This window comes from Hylobates moloch, unplaced genomic scaffold (genome assembly GCF_009828535.3).
Source record: "Hylobates moloch isolate HMO894 unplaced genomic scaffold, HMol_V3 SCAFFOLD_4, whole genome shotgun sequence".
Taxonomy (NCBI): domain Eukaryota; kingdom Metazoa; phylum Chordata; class Mammalia; order Primates; family Hylobatidae; genus Hylobates; species Hylobates moloch.
The window spans coordinates 109,948,717-109,975,809 of NW_026652279.1; the positions used below are offsets into that span (position 1 = coordinate 109,948,717).

General features: G+C 42.8%; 1 protein-coding gene, 1 long non-coding RNA gene and 1 pseudogene across 5 annotated transcripts in view; 1 reads left to right on the top strand and 2 right to left on the bottom strand.

Annotated features, from left to right (window-relative positions):
- Window positions 1-1,935: 1,935 nt before the first annotated feature.
- LOC116467259 (uncharacterized) lies at window positions 1,936-7,845 on the bottom strand. Of its 2 annotated transcripts, none has more exons than XR_009213258.1 (3): window positions 7,647-7,845; window positions 6,524-6,678; window positions 1,936-2,090 (listed from the first exon to the last, which is right to left on the bottom strand). It is a non-coding gene; the product is annotated as an uncharacterized LOC116467259 (long non-coding RNA). The 2 variants fall into 2 exon arrangements; XR_009213257.1 differs by lacking the exon at window positions 1,936-2,090 and adding an exon at window positions 5,172-5,580.
- RB1 (RB transcriptional corepressor 1) overlaps window positions 7,812-27,093 on the top strand; it is a 162,489-nt gene continuing 143,207 nt past the window's right edge. Inside the window, exons 1-2 of one of the 3 annotated variants that reach the window (XM_058437874.1) lie at window positions 7,812-8,210; window positions 11,434-11,560. In XM_058437874.1, coding sequence (XP_058293857.1) covers window positions 8,074-8,210; window positions 11,434-11,560 — 264 coding nt within the window. In that variant the 5' untranslated portion in view covers window positions 7,812-8,073. The remainder of the gene's footprint in view (window positions 8,211-11,433; window positions 11,561-27,093) is intronic. The other 2 variants (XM_058437876.1, XM_032150858.2) reach the window with 2 other exon arrangements.
- On the bottom strand, window positions 20,896-24,482 carry LOC116467260 (protein phosphatase 1 regulatory subunit 26-like; annotated as a pseudogene).

A 27,093-nucleotide genomic window follows, 5' to 3' on the forward strand; every position in this document is an offset into this window, starting at 1 on the left:
CGACTTTTGGCTGCCATCCTGGACCCTTAAGCACCCTCCAGGGATGATAGAGTTATGAGTTGAAGGTGCCTGTGTCCCTGAGGACTTCACTGAGCAGAACCTTCACTTAGTCCTAGAATTCCTACCTCTAGACTTTTACCTGGGATACTAATCTTTTATTTAATCTATTGTTATTTTGGATTCTGTTATTAGCAGCTAACATAATCCTGTCACACTATTGAAATATAGTCTCTCTATGTTTCTAGGCCATACTTGACAGTATGTAATTTTTTTTTTTTTGAGACAGAGTCTCACTCTGTTGCCCAGGCTGGAGTCCAGTGGTGTGATCTCAGCTCACTGCAACCTCCACTTCCTGGATTCAAGTGATTCTCTTGCCTCAGCCTCCTGAGTGGCTGGGACAACAGGCATGTGCCATCATGCCTGGGTAATTTTTGTATTTTTAGTACAGATAGGATTTTGCCATGTTGCCCAGGCTGGTCTCGAACTCCTGGCCTCAAGCGATCTGCATGCCTGAGCCTCTCAAAGTGCTGGGGTTACAGGTGTGAGTCACCACACCTGGCCCACAGTATGTAATTTCTTACCTTCTGCTCATCTTCACCCAAAACATTCTGATGGCCCTTATTGATTAGAAGAGGAGGAAAATGCATTAAGTTTAGTTGGCAGAAATTGTGTGAATTTAAATCTGTGCATTTAGAGAAACATGTGTGGCTCATCAAGCCATTAAGAAAACAAAAAAGAGGAAACTACAAAATATTTGTATTCCTGTAGCCCACAAGAGACAAATCTAGAACAGTGTTGGGGTCTGGTCAAGTAGGGAAAGCTCTCAGTAAGACATAGCACAAACCCCACTTCTGGTTTCCTTGGTTTGGGGCTGTCTCATGTTAATGATATTTTTCATGAGAAAAACCACATGCAAATGAAACAATTCATTGTCCCCACTTGGAGGTGCAGTGTTGGTGGTGGGGAGAACTAGGGAAGGGTTTGTGCATCAGACAAAGGTTGGGATTACAAGGGTTGTAAATGAACGAGATGTGCCTTTAGTCACAGCCACTTCTTAAGTGCTGTAGGTCTATGTGACTCCTGATGACTTGGTCAAAGAAAATATCAACACATTGCCTTAGCTGTTTTCCTTGATGGGGAGAAATCAACACACTTGGAAATGGAAGAATTTCCTCTCTTGGTGCAGTGGCTTTCTGCACTGGCTTGAGCTGCAGTAATCTGGAACTTTGTTGCTTCAGTCACTGGCCCTGGCCCTTGCCACTGCCAGGCAGAGTTGAGCCTGCACTGAAGGCATGAGAATATTGGATCAATACAAACATTATGAAAAATGTTTTAACTTTTTCTTTTTTTAAAAGGCCTGCCTGTTATCTTTATACCTCTGTTACCCACCCCATCACCCCAGAAATGAGCCAGAGCCTTTGTGATGGCTAGATTTGTTTGAATATTTGATCTCCTTCCCCATCTGTTTTGAGAAATATCTAGCCTCTTCATCAGAAGAGAGCTTAAAGTCTCACCAACATTCTTGCCCCAGGTGTCATGGGCTGAACTGTTTCCCTCAAATTTATATTTTGAAGTCTTAACTCCCAGTACCTCAGAATGAAACTGCATGTGGAGATAGGGTCTTTACGGAGGTAATTAAGTTAAAATGAGGTTGTTAGAGTCATTCATTGGAAAAGTATTTGTCAAATGTCTACTATGTGCCAGGCACATGTTAGGCATGCAGCCCCACTGGTTAGAACAGATATAGACCTACCTTCATAGACTGTCTGGCTTCGTGGACATGCAGCCTGTGTAGTCACTTAGTTCTCCATGTTAGAAAGACCCTGTGGTTGGTTGAATGCTCTGTTGTCACCATCTTGAAATTCTTAATAATTTTTGAATGAGGAGTTCTGCATTCTTTTCCTCTGGACCCTGCAGATTATGTAATTGGTCCTGCTCATGGAAATTGGTATAGTAGGAGAATCAATCATATTCTCTGCACTGAGGAGTGTGGTTTGGTGGCATGGAGAGAAGGTCAGTGTAGCAGTAGTATAATATAAAAAGATGAAGATGATAATATTCACAATGGCGGGAAGGAGGGGAGTCTGCTGCTGGGGGATGAAAAGATACATGAGTGGAGCAGCAGGGGTTCTTTTTTGTTTTCTTCACTTTTCCCCCCAAACCTTATTATTAACCCTGAATAATTCAGATAAACTGAACAGGTCTCTAGTCCTTGAAACCTGAAAGAATCTAACATGCACATATGGGAAGTTATTTAAGTCATGGGATTGAAATAGAGCAAGAAGAGAGGAGAATTGAAGATGCTTGAAGACCAGTGTTTCCCACACTATCTGTGAAGGAACTTTTCATTCTTTTTCATTACCTGTTTGTCATGAACTGATATTAACACTTTGGAATGTAAAATAGAAACAAATTGCAAAAAATTACAATGAAAACAGAGGCACACCAAATATTGTACAAGCTCACATTTTAGATTAAACAGAAATAGAATTACATTTCAATAAAAATCATCAGAACAAACATAAATGAAAGAAAAATGACAAAATGTACATTGTTTATTCAAAGTGTCCAGATAGATAATTAATAAAGAGAATTGCCATTATCCTCCTAATATTTATCACTTCACAGCCATAACAACTAACAAAAAGTTGGGAGTGAAGTAGCAATTTCCCACTAAACAACATGAATGTTAATATTTGAAGTTTTAATGTGACAAATCAGTGGGCTCTTTGCTTGTTAAATTATCTAATCTAGGTTGGATTGGTGACATGCTACTTGCAGGAGATGATGTATATCTAAATTGCTTTTATATTTTATTTTAACAACACTAGTAGTAGAAAAACTAGTCTCTCAAAAATATGTTGAAGGGAACGGAAGAAGAGTTAAAGCAATTTAACAATATCAGGATAATCACTTTTAACTTTTATCCTTAATGATGGAAACAATGCGTTATTTTCAAAACTCATCTTCAATCTTTCATCAGTAGCCAGTTTCAAAAACTGTCATTCAATTTATCTCTCAATGAAATAAACGGATTTTGGATCCATGAATTTCTTGCATGTGGAGCTTGTTTTGATAGAAAATACTCAGATATTTTATCAAATTTATAATTAGTTTTTTAATATTTTGTATATAACTGTCCTTTAAGTTTGATGGCTTTATTGTTTCATTAGTCTGTAATGATTTTAGCACTTCACTATGAGTTATGGCTATAAACTCAATAACAAGGGATTATACTTCTGAGTAAAATTAGTACAAACTCCTATTTGTTTAATTCTTTGGAATTACTTCTCTGATCATTATTTAGTTTACTACTATGATTACTAACACATTACTGATGTGTGTCTTGTATTGGCAAAATTGGACAGTAAGGATTGTTTTGCCATCTATAATTTAGGGTTAAAAACAAATGACACAAATTTTACTAATTTAGCTAAGAATTTATAAAAAATAGGCTTGATTAAAAATGAAAATGATTGTAAAAATAACAAGTTATATAAGTAAATAAATATTTACATTTTCATAGAGTTTTACTCTTGGGTTGCAGGTGACAAACCTTGAAATTTTACTCATTGTAATATCGTACTATTGCACGACAGGGACACAACCATGCCACCTGCAACTCAAGAACCAGGTTGAAGAATACCTGAACTGTTTAACAAGCAATGTCCAATGATCATGCACTTGGATATTCCTGAAATGTCAAATTGATATCAACACTGCTAAGCACTTATCCTTTTAATTTCTGTACTTATTTCCTTGTGGACTAAACACAAACAGTTTGCAGACTGACACTAGTCCAAGAACCACGCTTTGAGTAGCATTACTCTAGGGAACATTTGCATTGAAGGGACTGGCAGAAAGAGAACTAGTGAAGGAATTTATGAAGCAACAAGGGAGGAGAACAAGGAGACCATAGATTTGTGGAAGATTAGGGAATTTTTAAGAGGAAGTGGTTAACTATATTGACTGCAAGAAAGGTCATGTAGGTTGAGGACCAAAAGAAGCCATGGGATTGACAATTATCATCAGTGACATTTGAAAGAGTGATTTCAGTAGGGTGCTCTTGGTGGTAGTGAAAGAAAGCCAGGGGTCAGCAGGCTGAGAAATTGGGGAAGCAGAGAGAACCAATGGGGACTACCCTTCTAAGGAGCTAGGTGGTTAAGAAATGGAAATAGTGTGATAGCTTGGGGGTATAAAAACTTTGAAGGAAGACTTTTTAGACCCTTCCCCAAATTTTAATATCACTGAAGGAGTCTCAAACTGAAGAGAGTTCCCTCTCTAGATAGAAAATCTAAGAAATACATATATTTTTTGTAGGAGTCTTACAGCAATCTTCTTAAAATTACCAAGCAGGTTGGAAGAGATCCACGAATCTGTGAATATATATACATTTTATATATTTTATATTTATACAATATATTATATATTTATATATTTTATATTTTATATATTATATATTTTATATATTTTATTTTTTATATAAAATATATTTTATAAATATATTATATAAAATATATATTTTATATAATATATATTATAAAAATATATATATTTTTTGTCGCCCAGGCTGGAGTGCAGTGGCATGATCTCAGCTCACTGCAACCTCTGCCTCCTGAGTTCAAGTGATTCTCCTGCCTCAGCCTCCAGAGTAGCTGAGATTACAAGCACCTGCCACCACACTCAGCTAATTTCGTATTTTCCGTAGAGATGTGGTTTCACCATGTTTGCCAGGCTGGTCTCAAACTCCTGACCTCAGGTGATCCACCCGCCTTGGCCTCTCAAAGTGCTGAGATTACAGGCGTGAGCCACCGTGCCTGGTCTAGACTCTGCCAAAATTCTAATACTTCTTTGGTAGTGCAACAGAAAACTAAAGATTTTGATGGTGAACTTAATTGCTTCTGAGTTGTGTGGATGAAAATATATTTTATTATTTTTTCCTTCAATTTTTATTTTAAGCTCCCGGGTATATCTGTAGGATGTGCAGGTTACACAGGTAAATGTGTGCCATGGTGGTGTGCTGCACAGATCAACCCATCACCATGGTATTAAGCCCAGCATCCATTAGCTCTCCTGATGCTCTCCCTCTCCCCACCCTTCCCCCCCTACAGGCCCCAGTGTGTGGTGTTCCCCTTCCTGGGTCTATTTTATGGTGTGTGTGTGTGTGTGTGTGTGTGTGTATCTATTTATGTGTATATATTATGATATATACACCACACTTTTTTCAAACTATTATTTTAGGGTTAGGGATACATGTGCAAGTTTGTTATACAGATAAACTGTGTGTCTCTGGGGTTTGGTGTGTACAGATTTTTTCACCACCCAGGTAACAAGTGTAGTACCTGATAGGTAGTTTTTTGATCTTCTCTCTTCTTTCACCCTACACCCTCAAGTAATCCCCAGTGTGTGTTGTTCCCCTCTTCATGTCCATGTGTTCTCATTGTTTAGCTCCCACTTATAAGTGAGAACATGCAGTGTTCTCAGTGTTTGTTTGGTTTTCTGTTCCTGCATTAGTTTGCTGAGGATAAAGGCTTCTGGCTCCATCCATGTTCCTGCACATGATCTCATTCCTTTTTATGGCTGCAGGAAAATATATTTTACATACTAGTGAACATAGTTAAATTAATCCATGATCAAGATATACATTCTTTTGTAAATTGAGAAATCTCTTTATCATAATTTTAACATGGTAATAAATAAATCTAGATTACATAAATGTAATCTAGATGTTGATAAACTGGTTTTAAATAAAGCAAGTGATATCTACATATGAAGAGTTTATTTCAGTTCCTAGAACTTTCCTTCACTTTCCTGCCATCCCTACTTTTAGTAAGCAAGCATTTACTGTGTGTGTAACACTGTGCTAGGTACTAAGGCAACGATGATACCCAAGATTTGGTCTCTATCCTGAAGGTACCCACAGGAGAAACATTATCAGTCATGATGCTTTCTGTTGCAAACAAGTGAAAACCTCAGCTCAGCTTAGGTCAGCTCCAGGGCTGGCCAAATCAGAGGCTCATTTGTAACACTGAGGATCCAGATTCTTTTGAAATTCCTCCTGCACCAATATCAGCATTTCTACCTTCTCTTAGGTTGGCTTGCCTCACGTTACAATGGCTGCAGCAATCAAAAGTGTCACATCCTCAGTAATACTTAATATTATTACTATTATTTAATAATATTTAGAACTGTGCCATCCCTGTGTTTAAATTTATCAGGCTCCCAGCAGACTACTCCTTATCTTTCAAAAGTCAAAACTGCATCCTGAGTTCTTGCTTAAACTAATCTGGGGTGAGGTGAATGGAAGTAGCACTTTAATTGTATTCATTCTTTGTAGCTGGACCTGGGCCTGGGCCCTATCTCCTGACATTTGCCCCCAAGAAAGATTTCTGAAGTTAGGTAGGACTGGCTGTTGAGTAGGCCAGTGCTTGCCAAACCTTTACACATCCTCACATATGTCATAATATGCAGATAAAAAGATAATCCCTTATACAACTTGCTGGGATAAACTCAGGAGGCTTACAGCCATGACCTGCTTGAAGGTTCTTCCTGCCTTAGACCTTGCTCAGCTGCTCCAGGATGAGGGGATTTACATCAGAGCACAACTGTATTTTATTCACAGCATAAACCATCTCATTCCTTCTCAGTTGACGAGTTCACAGTGGGCAATAACAGTGTCTGCCAAAGAGAAAAAAACATGTACTCAAACTAGATAATGTATTGGTACAAATACCAAGACATAGAAGTGATACAGCTTTAAGCCAATGTTTGATGGTGGTAGTCCCAGCAATCTCTTTTCTGATGTCTTTGTGCCTTTGCACATGCTCCTTCTCTGTCACTGTTTTCTTCATCAACATAATATAATGGACAAGTGGAATCAAATAAAGTTGAGTTCAAATTCTCTGCTACCCATCTGCCCTGGTATTGGACAAATTAACTCCTCTGAGCCTGTTTCCTCATCTGCAACGTAGACTAACTAATACTACCCATTTGAAAGGGCTGTTTCTTAGCTAATGCATGCCAGGCTTAAAACCTAGATGACGGGTTGATAGGTGCAGCAAACCTCCATGGCATACGTATGCCTATGTAACAAACCTACACGTTCTGCACTTGTATCCCGGAACTTAAAGTAAAAAAAAAAAAAAAGAAAGAAAAAGACTGTTTCTGGGGATTAAATAAGATAATTATGTAAGGTGGCCAGCAGAGTTCCTGGTACATAGTAAATGTCAGGCCTGCCTGACAAACTTCTATTCAACAGCTACTGCTCCCCTGAAAATCTTCCTTAGACGTTTCCACGGTGCTTCCCGTTCTTACACCACTACGATCCTCTATTAACACTACTATCCGTTCATTGCCCACAGCTCCCTCCCTTCCTTTCCCTAACCAGTGATCCCCAAAAGGCCAGCAACTGTCTAACATTTTCTATCTTCTAGTGACTGGTAAAGTTCAGCACCTATTAGCGCTCCAAGTTTGTTTTCGTTTTGGCCGACTTTGCAAAACGGATTGGGCGGGATGAGAGGGCGTGCGCCGCCCGGGGAGGGAGAGGGGCGCGCCCGCAGAGGGTGCACTAGCCAGATATTCCCTGCGGGGCCCGAGAGTCTTCCCTATCAGACCCCGGGATAGGGATGAGGCCCACAGTCACCCACCAGACTCTTTGTATAGCCCCGTTAAGGGCACCCCGGCCTGGAGGGGGTGGTTCCGGGTAGAAACACGTCCGGGCCGCGCCGGATGCCTCCTGGAAGGCGCCTGGACCCACGCCAGGTTTCCCAGTTTAATCCCTCATGTCTTAGCGTCCCAGCCCGCGCACCGACCGGCGCCCCAGTTCACCACAGACGCCGGCGGGCCCGGGAGCCTCGCGGACGTGACGCCGCGGGCGGAAGTGACGTTTTCCCGCGGTTGGACGCGGCGCTCAGTTGCCGGGCGGGGGAGGGCGCGTCCGGTTTTTCTCAGGGGACGTTGAAATTATTTTTGTAACGGGAGTCGGGAGAGGACGGGGCGTGCCCCGACGTGCGCGCGCGTCGTCCTCCCCGGCGCTCCTCCACAGCTCGCTGGCTCCCGCCGCGGAAAGGCGTCATGCCGCCCAAAACCCCCCGAAAAACGGCCGCCACCGCCGCCGCTGCCGCCGCGGAACCCCCGGCACCGCCGCCGCCGCCCCCTCCTGAGGAGGACCCAGAGCAGGACAGCGGCCCGGAGGACCTGCCTCTCGTCAGGTGAGCGAGCAGAGCCGCCGTCGCCTCACGCGGGAAGGGCGCCCCGGGTGTGCGTAGGGCGGGCGCCAAGGCGGCTCGGCGGGGACGCGTCCTCGCCAGGGGCCGGGTCCCGGCGGGAGGAGGTGCCCTCCCTGCCCCCCGCCACCGCGGAGCGTCTGCAGAATGGTGACAGGATTCTGGGGTCTTGGGCGAGGGGTCTCGGCTTCAACTTGACAGGTGTCGGGCGGGTGGGGCTAGGGTCCTGAGCGAAGTGACAGGTGCAGTTCCCTCTTGTGAGGCTCGGAGGCAGAGGGTCGTTGCGAGCGTCCATCAGACGCAAAAAATGAAAAATAAAAATACAAAAATGGTGTCTGTGGGAGAGTTTTTCATTGGAGAATTGGAGTACTCCGGTGGTCGTCTGACTTTCTGTTTTGGTCTCACGCGATGCAACAGTTGGGAAGTATTTTCTTCCGGGCGTGCACTGCATCTGAAGTCCATTCGTGGGAGAGGCCGACCAGAAAGTCTTGGACAAGAAGCGCAGGGTCCTGAGTGTCCATTGCCCACAGGATACTCGGCTCAGGAGCTTTGCGGCGTTTCCTTAGAACAATAATGCATCGAGGCCTTGGGGACTCAAAGCCATCTGTAGTGATTGATGGAGCGTAACTCAGAGGAACTGATACATGGGCAAAACTTTCGTGAGACATTTATCAGAAGTGCTTGAAAGTTTCTAAACTTTTCTTTTTTTTCCTGTTGGACGAACTCTTCTGCGTGTTAGTCGGCTTCAGCTTGTCTCATTATTTCTTCCATTTTGCCTTTTGACTTTGAACCAGCAAGGATCCTCGTGTCCCCTCTTTTTGGCACAAAATTAGTGGTTCTGTGCTTAAATGGAAATTTTCGTTTTCCCTTATTAAGTGGAATCTAAATTTAAGCAAGTCCATACGAATGCACTAGAACTTGAAGGGAAGTATTTATTGTATTGCAGCGTCTTACTTTTCTTGGTTGTTCTACTTTATGGTTAAATAGCTATGATTGAAAGAGTGTAATTGTCATTATTGTCAGCACTGGTTCTACTTTGAGACCACAAGTTCATTGCAGGGGGAATGGGACTTGTTTCTGTTTTTCACTATTTTCTCTCTCATTCTTGTCCATCACCAAATCCTTTCACCCTCACCCATTTCTTTCCACTCGGTAGACACTAACAGAATTCACGGCAGAAAAGATTGAAGTGGGATTTAGGAAATGGCCTGTGGAAGGCTGTTAAAAATTTATATATTTAAATGGACTGTCTTATAGGTCAGTTAAAAACCATATTCGTTAAAAAACCAAAATAACAACAACAAAACATTAAAAACCACGTCTGGGGCATGTTCTGGGAAAAGACATGACTTTAGTTTCTGATTAAATTCCGATGTATCCAATTCTTGCAAATTTCCCTTGGGAAAATGCAGTAATGGCTACTCTAAAGAATTCCATGTTATGCACACAGCTTTGGAAGCGTACTCTAATGTAGGGTAACCCGGAATATTGACGTTCTGGCCACTGCTTGGAAAAAAGAGGACTGTTTCTTTCATTTTTTTAACTCATTTTATATATTTTAAGTAATGGAACTATAAAAAATTCTCTTATAAGTCAAAACCATACAACATACAGTCTGTTCTTGATTATCCATACCCACAAAGGGTTTCATTAACATAGACAGTTGAACGCTATAAATTAACCAGCAAGGGTAGGACCACTGCCGTGCAGTCTGATGCTGAGCATCTTGCCTGGAGTTGGAATCAAGGCTCAGTCCAACTGCACTTCCAGTGACAGATTCCATTCCTGATTTGAGAGTTGAGATCTTATTTCTGTTGCCTTATCTCTGGCCTAAGTAATGTAGCTGGAAGGGAAACTGTCAGTAGGAACAGCATACCACATTCATTGTTGAAATAACCAAAGGTTAATCATGTTTCGAGCTGGGCATGATGGCGTGTACATGTAGTCCATGCTACTCAGGAGACTGAGGCAGGAGGATCGCTTGAGCTTGGGAGTTGGAGGCCAGCCTGGGCAACAAAGCAAGACCCCAGTCTTTAAAAAAACAAACAAAAAAGCTGACCAGGCATGTTGGCTCACGCCTGTAATGCCAGCACTTTGGGAGGCCAAGGTGGGAAGATTGTTTGAGGCCAGGAATTTGAGAGGAGCCTGGGCAACAAAACAAGACCCTGTCTCTAAAAAAAAATTTTTAAAAATTAGCCAGTCGCTGTGGCACACCTGTAGGCTCATCTACTCAGGAGGCTGAGGTGGGAGGATCCCTTGAGCCCAGGAGTTTGAGGCTGCAGTGAGCCATGATTTCACCACTGCACCCCAGCCTGGATGACAGAGTGAAACCCTATTTCAAAACAAGAAAAAAACCAAAAACTAATTATGTTTTGAAGGAAGAATTGGCAGTCTAGAATAGTGGTCAAGGGCGTGGATTATAGAGTTAGACTGTTGGGCTCACATGGTGGTTTACCTCTTACTGGCTGAGACCTCAGGTAAGTAATTTCTCTGATTTGACAGACATCTGTAAATGTCTACGTTTACAGATAAGAATACTTATCTAAAAGGGCTGATGTCGGGATTCAGTGAAACCATGTGTTTAAGGTACTTTCTACAGGATCATAGTAAATACTCAAAAATTATTAATTATTCTTCATACTATTCTTATTAGTAGATATCACATAGAAATTAGATGAATGGAAATGAATTAGCCAACAAGAATTTATTGAATGCTTGTCTTTGTTAAGGGGAAAGGACAAAAATAAGCAGTCATATCATGTAAGATGTGCTAGTAGGTAGAGAGATTATATGAAACATTGATAAGAGAAGACTACAGTTTAACAAAGTCACTGGCATTGAATTGTATAATATTATCTATGGGTTTTTATCTTTTTGTTGTTATCTTTATCCTATTTTCCCAAACAACTTTAGCTATTACATTTACTTTCCTTCACAGAAGTGTTTTGCTGCTTTGAAGTATATTTGACTTACCATGCAAGCAAATATTTTTCACCGTGTGGTATCCTTATTTTGGAATGACCATGAAAAAGATAATCATGTGTTTAAATTTGAAGTGTAATTTTTTCTAAGATAAAATAAGATCTTAAAGTATTTAATAATGTTCTCTTTCACAATAGTGTTATGTGCAAACTATTGAAACAAGTGTGTACTGAATCAATTTGATATATAAGTATATGCCAATTATATGATTATTTTCATTTGGTAGGCTTGAGTTTGAAGAAACAGAAGAACCTGATTTTACTGCGTTATGTCAGAAATTAAAGATACCAGATCATGTCAGAGAGAGAGCTTGGTTAACTTGGGAGAAAGTTTCATCTGTGGATGGAGTATTGGTAAGGATTTTCTTAAAACGTTTTGAAAATTTTTTTTTCTCATTTTAAAAACAACTTCAAATCACTATACAAAAATTGAAAGATAGAAAAATATAAAGACAATAGAAGCTAATAATAATTCCATTACCCAGAGGAAATTTACGTCTGCTAACATTAAAAATGTTTGAGGCCGGGCGCAGTGGCTCCTGCCTGTAATCCTAGCACTTTGGGAGGCCGAGACGGGTGGATTGCTTGAGCTCAGGAGTTCGAGACCAGCCTGGGCAACATGGTGAAACCCTGTCTCTACTAAAACACACACAAAAAATTAGCAGGGTGTGGCATGCGCCTGTACTCCCAGCTATTTGGGAGGCTGAGGCAGGAGAATTGCTTGAACCCAGGAGGTGGAGGTTACAGTGAGCCGAGATCATGCCACTGCATTCCAGCCTGGCAACAGAGCGAGACTCTGTCTCAAAAAAAAAAAAAAAAAAAGTTTGAAAAAAATCCCTCCATAAATGCCTCCCACCAAACTGTTTTAAAGCAGGTCTTAGTTATATTTTATTCACTATGATACAAGGACTTTAAAAAAAAACACCACCATACCTTATAAAATAATTTTTATACCTTCTAATATGCAATCAGTGTTCAGATTTCCTGATTGACTCAGAATTAGTTTTGTTAGAATTCAGGATCTTGAAAATATTTTGATATATTCCTTTCATGTTTTTCTTTGCATATGTATATATGTATATGTTTAATAAAAGCAGCAAATAATTACTAGAGTTTTATATGTACTGGGGCAGTAGTATAAGAATTTTACATAGCGGGGCATGGTGGTGTGTGCCTATAGTCCCAGCTACTTGGGAGGCTGAGATGGGACGATCACTTGAACCTGGGAGGCGGAGGTTACAGTAAGCCAAGATCGCACCACTGCACTCCAGCCTGGGAAACAGAGGAAGACCCTGTTGCCAAAAAAATAAATAAATAAAAATAAGGCTGGGCGTGGTGGCTCAAACCTGTAATCCCAGCACTTTGGGAGGCCCAGGCAGGTGATCACTTGAGGTCAGGAGTTCAAGACCAGCCTGGCCAACATGGTGAAACCCCATCTCTACTAAAAATACAAAAATTAGCCAGGCATGGTGGCAGATGCCTGTAATCTCAGCTACTTGGGAGGGTGAGGCAGGAGAATTGCTTGAACCCGGGAGGTAGAGGTTGCAGTGAGCCGTGATCATGCCACTGCACTCCAGACTGGGCAACAGAGAAGACGCCATCTCAAAAAAAAAACAAAACAAAACAGAACTTTACAAATCTACAAATAACTCATTTAAAAATCACTGAGATATGAAATATAAAATCTTTATTTTATGTGTAAAATGTGAAATGTTCATTTTACAGATGAAGACACTGAGTAGAGTGAGGTTGAGTAACTTGACCAAGGTTCCTAGGAAATAAGATCTCAAATATAAATTTGAGATTATACATGTACTTACGTATAGTTACATGTAGTTACACATAGTTTTGTATTTTCCTGTTTTTTTCTCATATGAGCATTTTCTTATTAAAGTTTTTTTGTAATATAGTTTCTAGTGATAGTATAATATTTTAGCTGTTGGATGTATTTTAATTTGTTAACTCTTACTGGATATTTGGGTTTTTTCCAACTTTTTGATGCTATAAAATAATGTAATAAACATTTGTATTCATAAGAATAATGCCTGGCACAAAGTGAGTCCTTGATAACTTGTTAAATAAATTAATGAATGAATCTCTGATTATTTCATTAGAATAAATTCTTATAAGTTGAATTACTAAGTCAAAAGCTATGAACATTTTTATGACTCTTGATGATTATTGCTAGATTACACTTCAGACAGATACTTTTAATGAATTTACTTTCTCAACATGGTAGTATAAGAGTATATATCTGTTTTTACTGATCTGATTAACACAGCAGAATGTGTTTATGTATGTCCCATAAGAAAATTGTTTAAAACCATTAAATAAAATCTCTGGCAGTAAAAAGGAGAAAACAAGTGTCATAATTTCCAAAGAATTGAACATAGTCTCACATTTCTTATCTAAAAAGAGAGGAATACTGAACTATCTTGAATGTATGACTTGGGTATTATAATCCCCAGGCATCTAATGTATATTTTAACTGACTTGGGTACTTCATGTACAAAGCTGTTTTTGTGCATATACAATTAAATGGGATCAGAGCTCCTTCACTTTTCTCTTCCTAAAATACTAGATTTTTAGTGTTCAGAAATTTTGGAAGGGATAGCTGATTATAAAGAGTATTAGTGAATATACATACTGTAGTTTTCGATTTATAAGCGCATTGTGTTCCAAATCTGTTTGCAAGTTTGATATAGTAGTTAGGTTTTCAGCTTAGTTCACATAACTTATTTTTTTGTACTAAACTATAACAATAATAGTTTTAACAGTAGAGGCTCTTTTGAGCTTCAGAATTGAATACATATATAAGCAAATGTTACTGCTTTATTACCCTTTTTTCATCCTGGCTTTGTCTCTACCTTCCCTGGGAACTGGCCCAGTTTAAATCTTATTTCCTAATGGAGCTCATGATGGGGACTAGGATGTGTGAAATTATTTATGGCTAGGTACTGGAGGAAGGTAAGAAAGGAATTTCATGTTATTTTTGGGATTTGAGGTATGCTTTTGAAGGGTATGATGGAAGATGATGTCCTGTTGTCCTGTTGTAAATCAACAGACTTTTCCTTGAAATATGATTTTAAGTGAGAGTTAAGTTTTTGAGGGTTGGCCTGAGAATTTAACCTTCATTTATATAATAATATCTAAGGGAGAACGTGATAGAGTGTGTTCTAAGAAGCAAATATAATGCCAGAATGAATGTGTTTCCAGTGCACCTATTCTAGTGGCAGTTGTCTGTCTTCTTTGAAACAAGAGGAGGAATATTGTCAAAAAAGGAAACCCTTTTTAACAATAGAAAGTAGGTGATGTTTATTGGGATAGAGGATGGGTTAAGAGCAAGGATTAAGAGTCAAACAGATATACCATGTCCTAACTCCATTATCCTGAACATGTTATCTACAATTTTCAAGCCTTAGTTTTCTTATCTGTAAAAAGGACTATAATTTCTGGATCTTGGAGTTATGTGCAGATTAAATAAATTAATGCATATAAAGCTCTTATTAGAGTCAGTGAGTGTGTATATTAGGTCTTGCAAACAGAATAATTTTACTTAAGAAATACCCCAGAAAATTTTATCATTAATGTAATTTTTTTAGGAGAACTTAGGATATCAGTTAAAATGGTTACAATTTTAAATGCACTGTAGTGATTTTGATGTAGTATGTTTGTTAAAATTCTTATTTTTAAGTACTTTAGAGTCAGAAAAGTTGTTTATGCATACATGAAAGCATATATTAATCCCTTTAAAGGAAAAGTTTGTGGTATTTTATCTAGAAAAGTGTTTTCTTTTTTTAAAATAAATATTTAGTAAAGTGTAATAATAAAGATTAGCTTTGTTCATAAGGTTAGATTGTGTTCATGCTGCTTATAGCATATGAATAGGACTTTCCATTAAGAAATTGGCTAAGGTGCTGTTCGTATTGTGACTTAAGGTGAATCAGCTGTTAGAATTTTGGTTTACTTTCTGCATCTTGATTGGTAGTGTGGTAGAATGGAAAATGCCTTGGACCTCAAGGCAGAAAACTTTGGTTGTAATTATATTGTAGCTATATGATTTTAGGCAAATTGGTTAATTCTATGAGTCTCAGTTTGCTCACCTGTAAGGCAGAAATAATGCCTGAATGTGAACCTCATAGGCTTTTTGTTATACATACATATATATGTATATGAAATGTATGATATACATAAAGAGCTTTGGGATATATTGCCCTTGATAGAGCCACTTACTTATTTTTGTGATATGGTGGTTATATTTTAAATAAATACAGTCACGTGTTGCTTAACAATGGGGACACATCTGAGAAATGCGTCATTAGGTGATTTCATCGTTGTGTGAACATCATAGCATGTACTTACATAAACCTGGATGGTATAGCCTATGACACACCTATGCTGTGTGGTATAGCATGTTGCTCCTAGTCTGCAAATGTATACAGCATGTTACTGCACTGAACATTGTAGGCACTTGTAACACAATGGTAAGTATTTGTATATCTATACATAGAAAAGGTACAAGTAGATCATCCATATCCTTACTGGTTTTCTTTCTATGTGTTTTACTAATTATTGAGGGAGAAATATGAAGCCTCCAACTATAATTAGAATGGCCCTTTTAAATTCTGTTTTTTATTAATGTATTTTTTATTTTTTTTTATTTTATTATGAGATGGAGTCTTGCTCTGTGGCCCAGGCTGGAGTGCGTGGCATGATCTCCGCTCACTGCAACCTCCGCCTCCCGGGTCCAAGCGATTCTCCTGCCTCAGCCTCCCGAGTAGCTGGGATTATAGGCATGTGCCGCCACACCCGGCTAATTTTTGTATTTTTAGTAGAGACGGGGTTTCACCGTGTTGGTCAGTCTAGTCTCGAACTCGTGACCTCATGATCTGCCCTCCTCGGCCTCCCAAAGTGCTGGCATTACAGGTGTGAGCCACTGTGCCTGGCCTTTATTAGTGTATTTTAAAGTTTTATTCTTGGGTGCATACAAGTTTAGAATTTTTATGCCTTCTAGGTAAATTGGTACCTTTATCATTATGTAATGTGCTTTTTAATCCAAACATATCTTTTGTTCTGCAGTGTCCACATATCCATTCCACTTTTCTTGTGATCACTCTTTACATTGTGTATCTTTTACCTTCATTTTGATTTTAACCTATTTCTTTTTTATATTTAAATGGATTTTTGTTGTTTTGTAATCAGCATTCATTAAAAATTTTTAGCTGAATACTTTTTACTTTTGTTAGGGTTCCCCATGTCCCTTCCTTTCATGTTGTGCCACAGATAAGCCATTATTTATATCTTTTCTCTCACTGGAGGTTCCTTTTTTTAGGGGAAATTAAATAATCTGAAATACAAGGAAAGGATATGTTGATTTCAAGAAAGGTTATGTTTTTATTCCTTATCTGGCTTGTTCTTGTTGTGAGGGTGGGAGCAATACTCTTTGCAGCTTTCTACATTCTAGGAAGAAGTAGAATTTTACATTACCATTTGCTTTCTTTACAGGTTTACCTTGGTATTGAGTGTCTGTCCATAGGACTAATTAAAACTATACCAGACTCCTTCTATTGTAAACCTATCCATTCAGTCTCAAGTTATCTTTTTGCATTGCCTCTCACATCTGTCCCTTCATTTCTCTTACCAGCAGTGCTTGGTTTTTACTGTTTGCTTTGGTTTTAATTTCCTTTTTATTTTTTTAATTTCAGAAGGTGGAAGCTTATGTCATTGACTTGAGCATTTTTTTATGCATGTTTTAGTGCCTCTTTCTGACTAGTCTCTTGTTTTCTCCATCCAGTCCATCCTGTGCCTGATTTTTAGAAAAGACTGGTTTACAGTTTGCCCTTTTTGCTTTAAAATTTATCTTTCATTGTTACAACCCACTCTCAATAGCCTCAGTTGTAACACCCTCCCATGCTCCCACCACCATTATGAAGAAGTAAAGTCCAAACTGTCTCAGTATTTGTAGTTCTCCATAGTCTGTGCTTTAACCTTCCTTCCAGTCTTATTTTTTATTTCCATTGATGGCCCCCAATGCCTGTGTTCTCCTCCTTTAGTACTCATATTCATGCTATCTCCCCTTTTTTTTTGGAATACCCTTCTTTTTTCCTTTAGCCTAAATTCTGTTTTTAAGATGCAGTTAAAGCTTCTCCTTTATGCATATCTCTTATAAGATATATTATTTGCAGACTTTTCCCCCCATTCTGTGAGTTGCCTTTTCACTTTCTTGATGATGTCATTTGCAGTGTAGGATTTTAATTTTGATGAAGTTCAGTTTTCTATTTTTTTTTTTTTTTTTGGTGGTTGTTTTTTTTGGTTGCTTGGGCTTTTGATGTTGTATCTAAGAAGGCCTTGACTAACCCGAGGTCATGATGGCTTATTCTATGCTTTCTTCTAAAAGTCATATGGTTTTTAGTTCTTGTAAGTCTTGGGTTTTTTTTTTTTTTTTGAGTTAATTTTTGTGTATGATGTGAGGAAGAGGTCTAACTCCAGTCTTTTGAATGTGGATATCCAGTTGTCTCTGCACCACTTATGGAAAAGACTATTCTTTCTTCATTGAATTGTTTTGGTGCCCTTGTTGAAAATCAGTTGACTATAAAAACCAGGGTTTATTTCTGGAGTCTCAGTTCTATTCCATTGCTCTGTATGTTTATTCTTTTTTTTTTTTTTGAGATGGAGTCTTGCTCTGTCGCCCAGGCTGGAGTGCAGTGGCACAATCTTGGCTCACTGCAATCTCTGCCTCCCGGGTTCACGCCATTCTCCCGCCTCAGCCTCGCGAGGAGCTGGGACTACAGGTGCCTGCCACCACGCCTGGCTAATTTTTCTGTATTTTTAGTAGAGACGGGGTTTCACTGTGTTAGCCAGGATGGTCTCAATCTCCTGACCTTGTCATCCGCCCACCTTGGCCTCCCAAAGTGCTGGGATTACAGGCGTGAGCCACCGCACTCGGCCGTATGTTTATTCTTATGATAGTACCATACTGTTTTGTAGTATGTTTTATAGCTTTGTAGTATGTTTTGAAATAGGGAAGTGTGAGACAACTTTGGTTTTCTTTTTCAAGATTACTTTTGTTACTCTTGGTGCTTGAATTTCCATGTGAATTTTTAGGATCAATTTGTCAATTTCTGTTTTAAAAAAAGGCAGCTGGGATTTTGATAGGGATTATGTTGGATCTGTAGATCAATTTGGGGAATATTGCCATCTTAACAACATGAAGTCTTCAGATGCATGCATATGGAATGTCTTTTCATTTAAGTCTTCTTTAATTTCTTTCAACAGTGTTTTAGTTTTCAGAGTATAAATCTTACTAAATATTTATTCTTGGTGATATTATTATAAATGGAATTTTCTTTCCTTTTGGGCTTATTCATTGTAGGTGGATAGAAATAAAATCTATTTTTTTTGGATAAGAGCAGCTAAAATCAGTTGGGTGCGGAGGCTCACACTTGTAATCTCAGCACTTTGGGAGGCCGAGGTGGGTGGATCACTTGAGGTCAGGAATTTGAGACCAGCCTGGCCAACATGGTGAAACCCTGTCTCTACTAAAAATACAAAAAATTAGCCAGGTGTGGTGGCGTGTGCCTGTGGTCCCAGCTACTCTGGAGGCTGAGGCAGGACAATCACTTGAACCCGGGAGGCGGAGGTTGCAGTGAGCCGAAGTCGCACCACTGCACTCCAGCCTGTGCAAAAAAAAAAAAAAGGCAGCTAAAATCTATGTATTTAACAAAAATCTCTAATACAGTACCATTTTATTTATTATAGTCCTCATGTTGTACATTAGATCTCCGGACTTGTTCATCCTATATATTTGCTACTTCGTATCCTTTGAACTACATCTTTTCAAAGGATGCAGTTGGGTAATGTGATGCCTCTAGCTTTGGTCTTTCTGTGTAGGGTTGCCTTGGCTATTCGGGCTCTTTTTTGGTTCCATATGAATTTTAAGATAGTTTTTTTTTCTTTTTCCTAATTCTGTGAAGAATGTCATTGGTAGTCTGATAGGAACAGCATTGAATCTGTAAATTGCTTTGGGCAGTGTGGCCATTTTAATGATATTGATTCTTCTTATCCATGAGCATGGAATGTTTTTCCATTTGTTTGTCTCATCTCTGATTTATTTGAGCAGTGTTTTGTAATTCTTGTAGAGAGCTTTCACCTCCCTAGTTAGCTGTATTCCTAGATATTTTATTCTTTATTGTGGCTATTGTGAATGGGTTGCATTCTTGATTTGGCTGTCAGCTTGGGTGTTGGTACATAGGAATGCTAGTGATTTTTGTACATTGATTTTATATCCTGAAACTTTGCTTATCAGCTGAAGGAACTTTTGAGCAGAGACTATGGGATTTTCTAGGTGTAAAATCATCATCTACAAACAGGAATAGTTTGACTTCCTTTTTTCCTATTCAGATGCTCTTTATTTCCTTCTCTTGTCTGATTGCTGTGGCTAGGACTTCCAATACTATGTTGAATAGGAGTGGTGAGAGAGAGCATCCTTATTTTGTTCTGCCTTTCAAGGGGAATGCTTTCAACTTTTGCCTCTTAAGTATGATGTTGGCTGTGGATTTGTCATAGATGGCTCTTATTATTTTGAAGTATGTTCCTTCAATGCATAGTTTGTTGAGCTATATACCACACTTTCTTTATCCACTGATCGGTTGATGGGCACTTCGGTTGATTCCATACTTTCGCAGTTGTGAATTGTGCTGCAATACTAACAAGTGCAGGTTTCTTTTTGATATTATGACTTCTTTTATTTTGGGTAGATACCCAGTAGTGGGATTGCTGGATCGAATGGTTGATCTGCTTCCAGTTCTTTCAGAAATCCTCGTACTATTTTCCATAGAGGTTGTGCTAATTTACATTTCCACCAACAGTGTATAAGCATTCCCTTTTCACTGCATCCTCGCCAACATCTATTTTTTTTACTTTTTTTTCCGTATAAAAAGGGGTTTATTTTGATGTTAGAATCATCTAGTGATTAAAAAGGTTGGACATGAATCCACCCAGGCCCAGGGCTGAGCTGCAGAGCAGCCGCTGACATCCGCGGGGATTTCACATGCAACAGGGAGCTCTCACGTGCTTGCTGGCCATTGTGCTTCAAATCGTTTTTCCAGCGGACAGCTGTGACTGCAGTTTTCAAATGTGCTCTGGCCTCCAAGGACCCGGGGGCGGTGGGGGGCGGGGGTGTCCTCTGTATAAAAAGTGCTGTCCTGCGAGCTTCCCGACGGACACCTTGGGGCATCTGAGCGATTCCCGGGGAGGGCACCGACGGACATTCTCACCAGCAATCAACCAAAAAACATCCGAGTCTCTGTGAACTTGGCTGCGATGATAAGAACCAAATGTTTTCTAATCTAAGACTTGTATGCAGAACACAGAAAATTGCAGTTAGGAACACCCTACAAAATTGAACAACAGTATTTTCTAAAAATATTTTTCACATCACTTTAAATAATTTACAAAAAGCTACAAAAATCATATTTACCAGGACACATCTGTTAAATAAAAGCATTGTTTCATGTTGGTGTACGTCTATACAGGGCTATGTATAACGGACTCCTGTTTCCCCTCCCTGCAACCACAGAACCATCACACAGACACACACACACACACACACACACACACGGATACACGCACAGATACGCCCCTTTCCACAAATGCACGGAAACCTGGACGCGAACCCACAACTCGAGGGCTTAGACCTTCACTGCTGAGCTGCCGCCACTGTCCTCCGTGCACGGAGTGTCGCTGAAGTCACGGGTCACTGCCCAAGGCGTCCTGGTCCTGGTCGTCCCTATTGATGACCCTTCGTCAATACCTCAGGTCTAAAATACTTTCCTCCGAGCCCGAGTTCCTCCTGTCGGGCAAATTCAGCCCTGTCTGTGCCTTGCTGCTTGGCCAGGGCCCGCCATCCTTCTTCGCCAGCAAGTGTGGGCTTCCAAAGACAGGGCTGGGCCCGGCCTGGGCCTCCCTGAAGGCAGAGAAGGACGGGCCCTGCGGAGGTAGCCCCATGTCGGGCTGAAGAGGCTGGCCCGCCTGCCCCCCGGGAGACACCCTTTCTAAAATGGAAGAGCTGGGTGGACAGCGCGGGGAGAAGCCCGCAAGGGGTAGGCTGGGCAGGCCCCAGGCGGGGCCCTCGGACCCCTTGTCTTTCCCGCTCCGGACGCCCCGCCTCCACTCCGCATCTCTACCTTCCGAGCGCAGCGCGCACGGGGTCCAGTGGGTGAAGTCGCTCGAGGGCAGAGTGTGGTCAGCTTGGGCTCCAGAGTCCCTCTCAGCTTCCTGGCTGGGGGTCAGGAAGCCCCGGCTCCCGCAGCCCAAGTGAAAGGTCCCCCCAGCACCTCCGGCCTCGGTGCCCGCTGTGGCACTGCTGGGCAGCTGAACAAAAGCACTTGGCAGCGTGCTCGGGCCCTCGTGAGCGCTGGTCTTTCTGAATGTAAACATTTCTCCTGCTCGCTGAGAGCCCCTTGGCGGAGACACTGCCACTGGTGCTCCTGGGCGGCGCCGGATCCCCTTGGGCGGGAGCAGCGGGGAGCCCCTTCCCGCCCTGGCTGAACAGGCCGGCTGTGCCCTGTGCTCCAGCGCTCTCTGCACCTCACGGCCCTTCTGCCGGCTGTGGGACCCCCCTGGCCCACTGGCTCCGCGTGCACACGCCAGGCGGTAGGGCCCGCTCCTTGCACAGCAACTCTGGCCTGAATGAGCCCCCCGTCCCGAGAGCAGCAGGGCCCTCTGCTTGAAATTATGAACTGCTCACTGACTCCTTGGCCTTTTCCGCCAAAAACTTACTAATCTACAGTTCGATGCTCTCCTCACTGTCCACTGAACTGCTGTCGTCAGACAGGGAGTCGGGGCTGGGAGCTGGGCCCTGGCATTCCCTGGGGAAATGGATTCTCTTCAGAGGCGGAGGCAGAGGCGCATCCCCTCACTCGGAAGGCCTGGCTCCTGACGCCCTCCTGCTTCGTCCTCTCTGCCATACTGCCACAGACACTGGGAGGTTTGTTCCCTGGGCCCTCGCCGCTGTCTCTCTTGCACTTGGAGAATCAGCTATTAAGCACCGGCGGGCTTCTGTCTTTCCAGTCTCTCCGGAGCCCGCCCAGCTGCTCCAGGAAGTGCGTCTGGGCAGTGCTGAACCTGACCTTCCTGCACGCAGCCCTGGGTTCCCTGCACCTCGCCTTGAGCTTTCGCTTGAACCTTAAGTCCTTGATGGCCGTGTCCAGGTCCTCGTCACTGTCCAGGGAGCTTCTCTTGTCTTCGGAGCTCTCCTTCTCGTCCAGGTGCCTCACCTCGTCTGTCTTACCCTGGCCCTGCGTCATGCGAGTGTCGCCGGGCCCCTTAGCTGCGCCCTCCCCTCTCGGGACCTCGCTGGCTTTGCCCTGGACGGGCAGGTCCTGCCCCTCATGGCCGGGCACGGCTCACGCCTGGCTATGGTCGGCATCCTGGCCACCATCTTTCACCACCTCCGGCGTTTTCTTGGGCGTGGACGGCCTCATGGCATGGCCGCCGCCTCTATGTTTCCTTTTGCAGCTCAGCGGCGGGTCCGGTGTTTTAGAGAGGCGGGCCTTGGGGCCACTGGTCTGGCTGTTGGGGCCAGGCGGTGAAAGTGGGCCGTGGGCAGCCTGCGAGCAGCTCTCACCTCTGGCCAGCAAACTCCCCGACTGTGCCTTGGGGTCAAAACGTCTGGATTTCCTGATCGATGCTGTCGTCGCTGTCCACGGAGCTACTGTCGCCGTCAGAGCGGGAAGATACGTTCGGGGATTAGAAGAGTGGGCTTGCAGACAGGGACCTGTCGCTGCCTTACATGGGGGCCAGCAAGGTGGTCTTGGAAATGCCCAAGATTGCTTCCGCGCGCGTCGGTTCAGCGGACTTGTCTGCCTGGCATGAGGACCGTTCTACAAACTCGCTCCTGGAAGCCGGGCTTGCTGGAGGCGGAGCTTTGGTTTCCTTCGGGAGCTTGTGGGGAATGGTCAGCGTCTAGGCGCCCCGGGCAAGGGTCTGTGGCCTTGGTGGCCACTGGCTTCCTCTAGCCGGGTGTTTTCCTGTGGGTCTCGCGCAAGGCACTTTTTTGTGGCGCTGCTTGTGCTGTGTGCGGGACGGTCAGGCGTCCTCTCTCCTCCCGGAGCTGGGCCCTCTGGGGCAGGTCCCCGTTGGCCTCCTTGCGTGTTTGCCGCAGCTAGTACACCTGGATGGCCTCCTCAGTGCCGTAGTTGCTGCTGGAGTCGGACGCCTCGGGCGCCTGTGGCGCACTTGTGACTTGCTTTCCCCTTCTCAGGGCGCCAGCGCTCCTCTTGACCCCGCTTTTATTCTGTGGTGCTTCTGAAGGGCGGCAGGGGGCTGCTGGCTTCGGGCTGCCCTTGTTCTCCTGCTTGGTCGTGACCCTGGACTTGAGGCTTCTGGGCTGCACGTTCGTCTTTGCTAACTGGGGAGGTTTGCGAAAGGCGAACTCTTTATGGGTGCCCCTCAGACCCTACCGATGCGCCAACTTTGCGGCTGGCTCTTGGTGGGATTTCAAGAGTGACTTGGTCGAATTTTCGTTTGGGTCTGGTTATCTGTTGACCCCATCACATTTTTGGGTCGCATGCTGTCTCTTCTCATTCAGAAACTGTTCTATTTCCCCCTTAATCCTCTGCTCGAAGGAGTCGTTGCTGCTCGCGCTGACCGGGGAGGCGGAACCCTAGTCTTCACTGGATCTCACCTGGCTGCCAGGGCCACCACCTGAGCCAGGTGCAAGTTTTGGGGGGACACACGGAAGTCGGGGCACTGCCGTGAGATAGTTCTGGCTTACATCTACTGCCACTGCCTGTGGCCCTGAAAGGCTGGGCTGCGCCTGGCTGGCCCCTGCCAGCCCCAGCCTGTGCGGCTCTACTCTTTGCCTTCAGGTACTCCTGGATGGCTTCCCCAATGTCCCGGTCCACGGAATCATTGTCTGAATCTACCACCAACGGGCCAAAGTCTGCAGTTTCCTCTTTCCTCATGGGGTCAAAGTCAGCAACAAGACCATAGGCAGGCAGTGTGGGCTGCTCCTTGTGCACGGTGGGCTTGGCAGCTGGCGTGGCGTCTGCCCTGTGGCCCCTCTGTGCAGCGCGCTCATCGCTGGTGCCCCAAGCAGCCCCGCTGCGCTGCAGCGTGCTGATGAGCATCTGCACCGGGGCGCGCTCACCGACACGCTCTCCTCGCCCTCGTCAGCCTCCGAGAAGCACCCGGGGAACCTAAAGCTCCCTGGTAGGCCAAAGGCCTCCCATTTGGACTGGGGAGCAACCCCTGGAGTAGCGTTCCTGAGAAACATTCTAGCAGACGGGGAGGGAGGCGCAGAGGGACGACGCTTTATTTCTCTGCCAGCTTCATATACTCAAAAGGTTGGCGGCGGGGCGCGGTGGCTCACGCTCGTAATCACAGCACTTTGAGAGGCCGAGGTGGGCGGATCGCGAGGTCAGGAGTTTGAGACCAGCCTGGCCAACATACTGAAACCCCGTCTCTACTAATAATACAAAAATTACCCGGGCGTGGTGGTGTGAGCCTGTAGTCCCAGCTACTCGTGAGGCAGAGGCCAGGGAATCGCTTGAAGCCGGAAGGTGGAGGTTGCAGTGAGCTGAGATCGCGCCACTGCTCTCCAGCCTGGGTGACAGAGTGAGACTCCGTCTCAAAAAAAAAAAAAAAAAAAAGATTGGCAAGTGGTGCCTATGAGATAAAGTCTGCAAATGCTTCTTTGCAGTTTAAAAAGGGCGACGACTATAAACCCAGGATCAGGACGACGTTACGTATAGATTTATTCTTGACCTGACCAACAAGCTCTTGAAATTCTCTTTGCATCCAGGTCGGCTGTGAAACTGCAGCCAGTGTCCCCAGACGCCCCAGGGATAAGGCCTTCATCACTCCGAGGCATCCTCTCTCTGCTTTTTCAATAGAGTTTTGACTCGGCCCGGCCCCCTGCCACCCGCCGCGCGGACCCTGCCTGCGCTTGCGTCCCGCATCCGGGGGGAGGCGGCGGGCCCGGGTCTCTGGGGCTGGCCCATTTACTTAGTTTTGTTTTTGTTGCATTTGCTTTTGATGACACTCCCTTTTTGATATTCCACATGTAAATGAGATTATGCAATAATCTTCTTTCTATGTCTGTTTATTTCGCTTAGCATAATGGCCTCCCTGTCCACCTCGGCTCCCGCGCGGGGAGGAGGGGCAAGGGCCTCCGCCCGGGCCCCGCCTCCCCGCGCACCGCTGCCACCGCCCCGCACCTTTTTTTGATTTTTTAATAATGCTCATTCTGACTGTGATAAGGTGATGTCTCATTATGGTTTTAATTGGTATTTCCCTTGTGATTGGTGATGTTGAGTATTTTTCATGTTTGTTGGCCATTTGTGTATCTTCTTTTGAAAAATGTCCCTTTGGTCGGGCGCGGTGGCTCACGTCTGTAATCCCAGCACTTTCCAAAGCCAAGGCAGGTGGATCACCGGAGGTCAGGAGTTCGAGACCAGCCTGGCTAACATGGTGAAACTCCGTGTCTACTAAAAATACAAAAATCAGCTGGGCGTGGTGGCATGCGCCTGTCATCCCAGCTACTTTCGAGACTGAGGCAGGAGAATGACAGGAACCCAGGAGGCGGAGGTTGCAGTGAGCCAAGGTTGCACCATTGCACTCCAGCCTGGACGACCAGAGTGAAACTGCGTTGCAAAAACAAAAACAAAACAAAAATCCATTCATCTAGTTTGTCCACTTTTTAACGGGAGTATTTGTTTTCTTCTTGCTGATTTTCTTTAGTTTGTTGTAGATTCTGGATCCTTTGTTGGATGTATAATTTGTAAATATTTTCTCCCATTCTGAGGGTTGTCTGTTTACTCAGTTGATTATTTCTTTTGCTATGCAGAAACTTTTTAGTTTAAGTCCCATTTGCTTAGTTTTGTTTTTGTTGCATTTGTTTTTGGTGACACCCCCTATTTTTTAGATTCCACATATAAATGAGATCATGCAATAATTTTCTTTCTGTGTCTGCTTATTTCACTTAGCATAATGGCCTCCATGTCCACCTGTGTTGTGGCAAGTGACAGGATCACCTTTCTTTTTATGGCTGAATAATATTCCATTGTTTAAATATACTACATTTTGTTTATCCACTTGTCTGTTGACAGACACATAGGTTGTTTCCATATTACTTAGCTGTATATAGAAATACAAGTGGTTTTTGTATGTTAATTTTGTACTCTGAAAACTTGGTGAATTAATTTATTAGCTTCAATAGTTTCTTAGTGAATTCCTTAGGATTTTCTATATGTAAAATAATGTCATTTGCAAATAGAGATAGTTTTACTTCTTCCTTTAAAATCTGGATACCTTTTATTTCTTTTTCTTGCCTAATTGCTTTGTCTAAAATCTCCAATAGAATGTTGAATAGAATGATGAGAAGAACATTGTTGTCTTTTCCTGGATCTTAGTGGGAGACCATCCAGTTTTTCACCATTAAGTAGATGTTAGCTGTTAGGGTTTTTGTAGATGCCTTTCATCAGCTGAAGAATTTTTTATTTCTAGGATGTTGAGTGTTTTGTTATGAAAAGGTGTTGGATTTTGTCAAATGATTTTTCTGCTTCTATTGATATAATAATGTAGTTCTTGTTCTTTATTGAAATGCTGTAGTATATTAGTTGATTTTCAGGTGTTAAACCAACATTGCATCTCTGGAATAAGTCCCACTTGGTCATAATGTATAATCCTTTTGATATGTTGCTAGATTTGTTTTGCTAATTTTTTTTTTGAGGATTTCTATACGTGTATTTATAAGAGATTTTGGTCTTTAGTTTTTTTCCTTGTGATGTCTTTGTCTGATTTTAGGATCAAGATAATACTGGCCTTTCACAGAATGGACCAGGAAGTGTTCCCTCCTCTTCTGTTTTGATGGAACAGTTTGTGAA